The 7,999-nt window shown below is 44.1% G+C and overlaps 1 protein-coding gene across 1 annotated transcript; it reads right to left on the bottom strand.

Annotated features, from left to right (window-relative positions):
• Nucleotides 1–2,301: 2,301 nt before the first annotated feature.
• On the bottom strand, nucleotides 2,302–6,640 carry lrrc4bb (leucine rich repeat containing 4Bb; the record flags this gene model as incomplete). The annotated part of the gene is made up of 2 exons (XM_080788852.1): nucleotides 2,302–5,767; nucleotides 6,398–6,640. 2 exons carry the CDS (start codon nucleotides 6,638–6,640, stop codon nucleotides 3,770–3,772), a joined length of 2,241 nt encoding a protein of 746 aa, XP_080644978.1. The 3' UTR covers nucleotides 2,302–3,769.
• Nucleotides 6,641–7,999: the final 1,359 nt, after the last annotated feature.

Genomic DNA, 7,999 nt, shown 5'->3' with positions numbered 1-7,999 from the left:
TGAATTATCCTCTTTCAATCTGGTGTCGCTTGTTTATCATAAAAATCCCCCGTAGACATGTTATGAGCTACTTTCTGTCCAAAATATTCCACAACTATTATTCCGAGCCGCCATCTTGGATTTTTTCAACGTGCCATAAAACAAGACGTGAGGGGGAGCGCTTGTTTAATAGCGTCCCTCCCTCCCTAGGGTGTCGACCTCTTCTTTGGGTGTCTTACCTCAGGTAAGATTCGATTTTTATGATAAACAAGCGACACCAGATTGAAAGAGGATAATTCAAGCTTGGACTGCAGCTGCAAAGTTGGTGAGTTTAACGTCATTTAAGACCAGGAGATCACAAACCAAAAAACATGCATAGGAAGTTGATGGAGGGTATTGCAACTCTGGATTCAGCCCATTGTAAAAAAATCTAGAGTTGCAAATTGCGGCTAATCTATACCATGACTGCCCACTGCACTTAAACATCACACGGCCCTTCTTCATCTTTACTTAAACCACCAGGCAGGGTAGTAATGACGATGATCATTACTATCAAGTAATGAAGTCAAATCCCTGCTCACATGAAAGGAGACACTTATCACTGCCAAAGTAATAAGTACCAGCATCGGAATCAGCATCAAAACCCTAGCCAAGTGCATGTTAACAGTGCATTTATTATATGAAGCAGCTTACCCTCACACACAGCACGCAGGAGCTTTCTAATACGCTCTTTGAAATCTGATGGCACAGATACCAAAATGTAGCACATCAAGAGAGCAGCCATATGTTGTGTTTTTAGGCTTCATTTATATTCTAGTAGTGTCTCCGTAGGGCTACAGTTGAACCCTGCGCAGATCCGTCTGGTGGGTCACCCACATTTATTGTGGAACATGATTTTGAAAGACATCCGGAGCCAACCATGCTGGTACGCCATTAAGAAAATTGTGAGCTTTGTTTCATTTTTTAAGCTGATATTCAGTTATTCAGAGTTGATAAAATTGGCTTATCTGGAACATTGCTTTCTGTTTTCAGGATTGTTGGCAATAAATAGAAAGCATTGTGGTGTGCACTCCAAGATGTTTCAAAATGTTCCTTTCATATAATATTAGTCATAACAGTAGCCGTAAGACTACAGACAAACAGAAGTACAATATGGTTCTGATGCCATTAGTCATACTATCAATCATCTACAATTTGAATCCATATTCTCAACTGAGAACAGGCTCATTGTTAATAACCACCACAGACAGCAACCTTTATGTGTGTGTGTGTGTGTGTGTGTGTGTGTGTGTGTGTGTGTGTGTGCGTGTGTGTGTGTGTATAAATATGCAGGAAAGTGTAAGAGTGCAACAAAAAGTATAGCAACAATAATGTGATGAAAATTACTACAATAAGCCTATGATGCTTGATGTTTTTGAATGTCCATTGAACTGAAATATGGCTGTCCCCCCCGTTTGTGCTCAATTGCAACAAACATTTTAGACAGTCTTGATCCATAGCGTCTTCTACCCAAAATGGGTCACTTCTTTTTCAAACCATCCTGCATGGTTTCAACATACTTAATAAGAAAGTATAGACCTGCAGAGTAGTGGAGAGTAATGTGTTTGGGTGAAATGTTCCTACTTTAAGATTAAGGTCAGTTATCTTTGTGGGGAGAAAAATACAAACTTTGCAAAGGCCACTTAAGTGGCAGTAGAGCTTCAAATGAGAATGACTCAAAGTCTGTCAGCACGTGTTAATAGAGCAGGTGCCAGATCACACCTATCATTACCAAGATGACTAATGGCTAAACCACAAACCATTACATTCAAACCAGGTTTAGTCCCGAATAATGCCTTACTCCTCACAACTGTTAATTTTGTTGTCCTGTGAAAAAAGCACGCACACTGTATCTTACTTGTAATTAAAACATTTTTGTTTCATAACATGTTTTGGTGGCAAGTAAGGAAGGTCTGCCTACTTCCTATACGCTAATATATCAGACCTGATGAAGAGCGGTTGAAACGTTGTTACTCGAAACAAAAAAATACATTTCTACTGGGATCTACAGTGTGCAGACTTCCCTAGTACATATTGTACTAGGGAATTATTATTGTTGTTGTTCAGCATCTGAAAAAGTTTTTGTTGGGATGTGCGTGCTTCCCCATGGACTGAATTTCCAAGTAAGGAAGGAAGGAATGTCCACTCTCACACATTAAGTGTTGACTGCCTGTTGGGCTCCGACCTGGCACCGAAATTATTCAGCAAAGCTGGCTTGTTACTTATAAATTCAAACGTATTTCTCTGCCATATTGACCCTCCACAACCCAATATATGATCGATTTATTTCACACGTAATGATACATGGCTAGACAACTGTACACATTATATCAAACTAACAAAAATAAAGGAGTACATAGTTGAAACGCAGGAAGCGTAAATGGCATTTAACATATGAAAGTTACACTGTAAAAATGTGGATCGTACAATTGTCATACAACCAAACATTACTATTATTATTATACTGTACATTTCCATTCATTCCGATCATCCACAAGATGGACGTCAAATCCCTTCTTAGATGCTGCTATTAAGATATACGTGTCAGATCGTCCTTGTGACAGCATTTTATGGCATGACCATGGTAACCATGAGCAAGGAGGTCATATCAAATTCCTCACTAAAAGCAAATAACTGGCTACTGATCTGATTCAAATAACACATTGTCAACACTTTACTTTGCCCATACAGGTCTTTGCATTGTATTACCTTACTGTGTTTGTTTGTGAAACATCATTTTACCTTTATTTGATGCTGGCATTTAAGTATCAGAGCTGTCGATAAAAAAAAAATCCAAGTTAGCTGGCTTTTACAAAATACATAATATACTCTCAGAACACAAAAGTTTGTAATGGTCACTGCTGAAGCAACAGACAAAGGTTTGTCAAACAGATATTCGCATTTACCATCCTTCAACCTAGATGGAGTGTATGTCACAAAGCCAATTCATAGATTCACAATGAGTGTTGCAATTGAGCCCTTATGTTTCTGAGAAGTAGCCAAACTCAAAACATGTTATCGTATAACCAACTTTCACAATCGTCGTCCCCTGATTATTCACAAAGAAACAAACTATACCAGCTTATACATCCGCCCCCAAAATATCTCTGCATTGGAGTCTGCAATGTTACATATTCAAATGAAAATATATTTATATCATTTGTGGAATTTTCACAGTAGTTTGTACTGCACTGTACCTTTTGTCCTATTATCAGCCTACATAATTTTCACCTTGAGGGAGTCATTCTTTCAGTCACATGAGAGTGTATGTTTTCTGTCGAAGAGAAATGTCTTGAATTCTGCTCTGTAATGTCTGAGCTCTTCAGTGTGGTGAATGCTGTGCATGTCTTTTCATCTCGGCTGGCCATCAACAACTTGGGGATTGAGCTACAGTACTTGGAAAGGCTATTTTTTTTCTTTTTCCCTATGAGAATACAACTTGTAGAAACCGCAAGAAACATTTGCTTTGGCACAGATTTACATTGTAGTAATGTCCATTCCTTTAAACGCCATGGCCTGTGATCGTTACTACAAACACAAGTGGGCCATTGTGATAATCCTTGGCTCAGTACACTGTCACTGACCAGTCTATGTGTTTGTGTATTGCCGTGTCAGTCTATCCTCTCCACTGGTGTAATGTCAATGCACTCTAGTGTTTAATCGTTCCGCGCATAAACCCTGCCATCAATCCCCTCTCTGTTTTTGACTCTTGCTCTCCCTTCCCCTCTCTCTCTCCACTCTTGCTTTGTTTTCAGATCTGGGTTTCTTGGACGTTTTCCTTTGAGCCCCCCTTGAAGAGAAGAGGCTCCATTTGGGGATTCTGGTTCTGGCCCATGAAACCCTTGATCGATCCATGTAATCCCATGGTGGGCATTGGGAGAGACATCGGCAGGGGAGGGGACATGGAGGTGGGGCTCATGGTGTTGGCTCCGTTGCCAGACGTGGCGAGCAGATTTGCCGTGGAGATTGGGACTGATGTACAGGAGATGGGCATGTCCAGTCCTTGCTGGTTGCACTTGTTATTGAGGATGCCCCCGGTTCCCAATCCTTCGCTACCAATGCTAAGACCCATCACATTGTTGTTGAAATGATGGGACTTGTAATAATGGTTGAGTGTGTCTGATCGGCCGATGTTGGGGAGGTTGACGATTTCCGGGTGATGTCTCCGCAGAGTTCCGTCTCCTCCACCACAGGATTGCATGGTAGATCCACCCGAGATGCCACTTCCGGTGCCAGCTCCGATTTCATCTTCCACGTTGATAATCTCGATGGCTCGGGCCGGGCCATGGTGCTTATGCATTTGGTGCTGCTTCCTAAGCTTATAGAACACCACCAACATCACGGCAGCCATAAAGGTAATGGCCACAAAGCAGCCAATGATAATCTTAGTGGTTTTCATCACATCATCTAGACCTGGAATATTAGTTACATCCATTATGGACACAGTCACTGCCTTTTCAGTAGCTCTGTTGGCTCGTGGGGACAGCGAGGACAGACCAGAGAGGGAGGGCGTTATGGTGACCCCTGGCCGGCCCTCCAACACCCGTCCCGAAACAGTCGGACCCGGGAACTCTATTAGCGTCTCATTGATGTACTGCCTCGCTGAATTCTCTTCTTGTACTGTCTCCACAGTCTCCACGGTCACCGTTGTGAAGTAGCTGTATGCGTTGGAGGGGTCAGAGGCAGACACATTAAGGACGGCTGTGGCGGTGGTATTGCCGGCGGAGTTAGTCACCATGCAGGTGTACTGGCCAGTATCTTGCACGGTGACGTTGGTGAAGTTAAGTGTTCCGTCGTGGAGCACCGAGATCCGCACTCGGTACGATCCGTGGGTCATCAGGGTGCCATTGGGAGTGAGCCAGTTCACCGACGTCATGGAGGTGCCGGTGCGACATTTCAGCTCGGCGGCCATGCCCTCCGTGACGTTGAGGTCAGTGGGCGGCTCCACGATCACCGGAGCATAGCAGGTGAAGTGACTCTGATCCAGCTCCCCGATGTACCTGCCCTTCAGCCCCGGGGGGGCGTGGCAGCGGGCACAGCATGTGGTATTGCTGGGCACCGTCTCCTTCAGCCACCAGCTGAGCCACAGCACATCGCAGTTGCACACCCACGGGTTGTGGTTGAGGTGCACCCTCTCCAGCTGGTGCAACGGGGTGAAGAGGTCATGGGGCAGGGAGTGCAGGGAGTTGTGGGAAAGGTTGAGCTCCTCCAGGTTCTTGAGGTCATCGAAGGCGTTGCGCTCGATGACCGACACCCTGGAATGCATCAGCCACAGTTTGCGTAGAGACACCAGGCCCTGGAAGGATCCAGGTCGCACTATCCCCAGCTGGTTCCCAGACAGCTCCAGCTCCTCCAGTCGCACCAGCGGAGTGAGGTTGGGGATGTCCTTCAGGCCACACATGCCCAGGTTCAAGAAACGCAAGTTGACCAGACCCTCAAAGGCGGCCTCGGAGATGAAATCCAGCTTCCTGAGTTCACCAAGGTCGAGGCGACGCAGAGAGGGAACGCGGTGAAAGGCGAAGGCAGGCAGCGTCTCGATGGGGTTGTTCCGTAGCCATAGCTCCCGTAGCTTGCTGAGGTACTCAAAGGCTTGCGACGGAACAACTGTAAGACGGTTGTCAAACAGCTCCAGCGTGTTGAGGTTTGGAAGCCCATTGAAAGCTCCCACCTCAATCTGTCGGATGTGGTTCTTAGAGAGCTGCAGGATTTCCAGGTGCCGAAGATGCTTAAATGTGTCAGACTTGATCACCTGATATGGGCGACAAATACAGATTGGTTTAGTAAATAGTAAATACACATACTATTAGTATCACCAAGTGTACTCCTTTTTTAACCTTATTTGTTTTGTTTGTCCTGCATGCAGGCCAAAGCCATTTAAAGGGCATTTTTAGCGATGTTCAATGTAAATCCCACTTTTCTGATGTGAAGAATTCAAACTATAGTGTGGCAAAAAAGTAGTATTAAGTAGTATAAAGAGTATTTCACCACAAAATGTTGTCGTCATGAAAGGCTAAAACGATGACTTCAAGTGCATCATATCACGTTATTGTTTCACAACCTCAACATTTCACAGAGATATACAGATACACATAAGTTTTTTATTTTATTGCCACGTAATATGTAGGTTTTAGGTTAAAATTGTTGATGTTTTTGGGTTGCCCGCTGGCCAAGTGGTGTCGCTATATAGGCTTTGGCCTGACAGCGCGTCCCGTTCATGACGACCTTTACTGCATGTCTCTGCCCTTCTCTCTCTCCCTCTTTCCTGTCTATTTTCACTTATCCATTTATTGATACTATCAATAAAGGCAGAAAAGCCAAAAACAAATCTTAAAAAAAAAAAGAAAAAAAGTGATGTTTAGCTTTTAGAGACCACGTTTACCTGAATGGTATTCTCCTGTAGATTGAGGTATCTTGTGTTCTCTGAAATACTGTCAGGTACTTGATCGAGAGTCTTCCTCGTACAGATGACACGGCTCGCCTGATTGGAGCAGGTACAGGGGCTGGGGCATGGGGGTGCGGCCTCTGTCAGCTGAGGTCCATGGTTGTGGAACCACAACAAGAGCTGGACCAACCAGAGGAGGGGGGAGGGGGCACAGGGGCTGGTCACCATGACAACACGCATGGCAACTGAGTCATGACCCGCCCCTATTCCAATGATGTCTGTAAGTCACCTCCAAACTCGGAAAATTAAGTGCTTTCGTCGATACTCATTATTCTACGCTCCCATTCTTGAGTTTTTGCTTCAAGCAGTCCCTTTCAAATACTGTGTGAAAGAGGGCGATAATATTGAAAACTCAGACTAATTATCATTAATGGATTCTCATTTTACTTTGCACATATTTGTTTGAATATCAAACACCTTGTATTTTTCAGCGTGTCAATTTAGGGAACTATGAATTTAGTTCCCATGACATTTATTGGAGTAGAGAAAATTATGGGGAGGAACTTGCTCTTGGAAGAGATGTCTCTGTGGAGGTTGAGGCTCGTCTGGGGGGAGAGAGAGAGAAAGAGACAGGGAGAGGGTCAAATAAGTACATTGTGCAGTAAGACGTAACATGTTGCACTAGCATATAGTTATACAATACATGCAAATACACTCAGCCTAGAATCTAAGTCAGAACAGCTTAGGGTGCCATTGTCATGTGAATGCAGTATATCATGTAGTGAATGTGCCAGACCGCATGGAAAGCCAAGATGGGTTTTAGTGTTAAGACTAAAGCAGTGGCTCTCAAATCCTGTCCTGCAGTCTAACTGGTGAGTCAGCTGCCATTTTATTCTCAGGTTGAGGTAAACATCTGGGTCACGCAAAAACAATTCTAAGAGCTCAAGCTGGATCATGAACGCTGCAGTAGGCCCATTAAGATGACATCAACATGGATTTTAGCCCGGAGTCTTACCCGAGTTTCATTGCATACACAGCTAAGTCCTGAGTGTTATATTAGCACTCAGGACTTTACTGCGTACTGGCTAGACACACAAGCCCGTTTAAAATAAACAATTAATACACCGAGATATCACATGCCCTCTAAAAGGAAATGGGTGTGTTTGCACGCATTCACACACACACACACACACACACACACACACACACACACACACACACACAGCATTGTTTTTGTTATGCCTGCGCCTACGTTGTCTGGTTAGGACAGGAGGCCCACCGATGATGGTTGACATACTGTAGTGTGTGCATAAGGGTCATTGCGCACGCACACGCACACACACACACACACACACACACACACACACACACACACACACACACACACACACACACACACACACACACACACACACACACACACACACACACACACACACACACACACACACACACACACACACACACACGTGTTATTTAAGAGTAAGTAAGTAAAGAGATGATGGAGAGCTATTTTTTTCCAAAAGCATTTTCCATAATTAAATGCAATGAAAATGAATAGCTTGTCACCTCTCTGCTCTGTTTTAGACAGGTGAGAGA

This window comes from Protomyctophum bolini, assembly GCF_963924005.1.
Source record: "Protomyctophum bolini genome assembly, chromosome: 18".
Lineage (NCBI taxonomy): Eukaryota > Metazoa > Chordata > Actinopteri > Myctophiformes > Myctophidae > Protomyctophum > Protomyctophum bolini.
The sequence above is the reverse complement of the archived record's forward strand: the minus strand, read 5'-3'. Positions and strand labels throughout refer to the sequence as shown.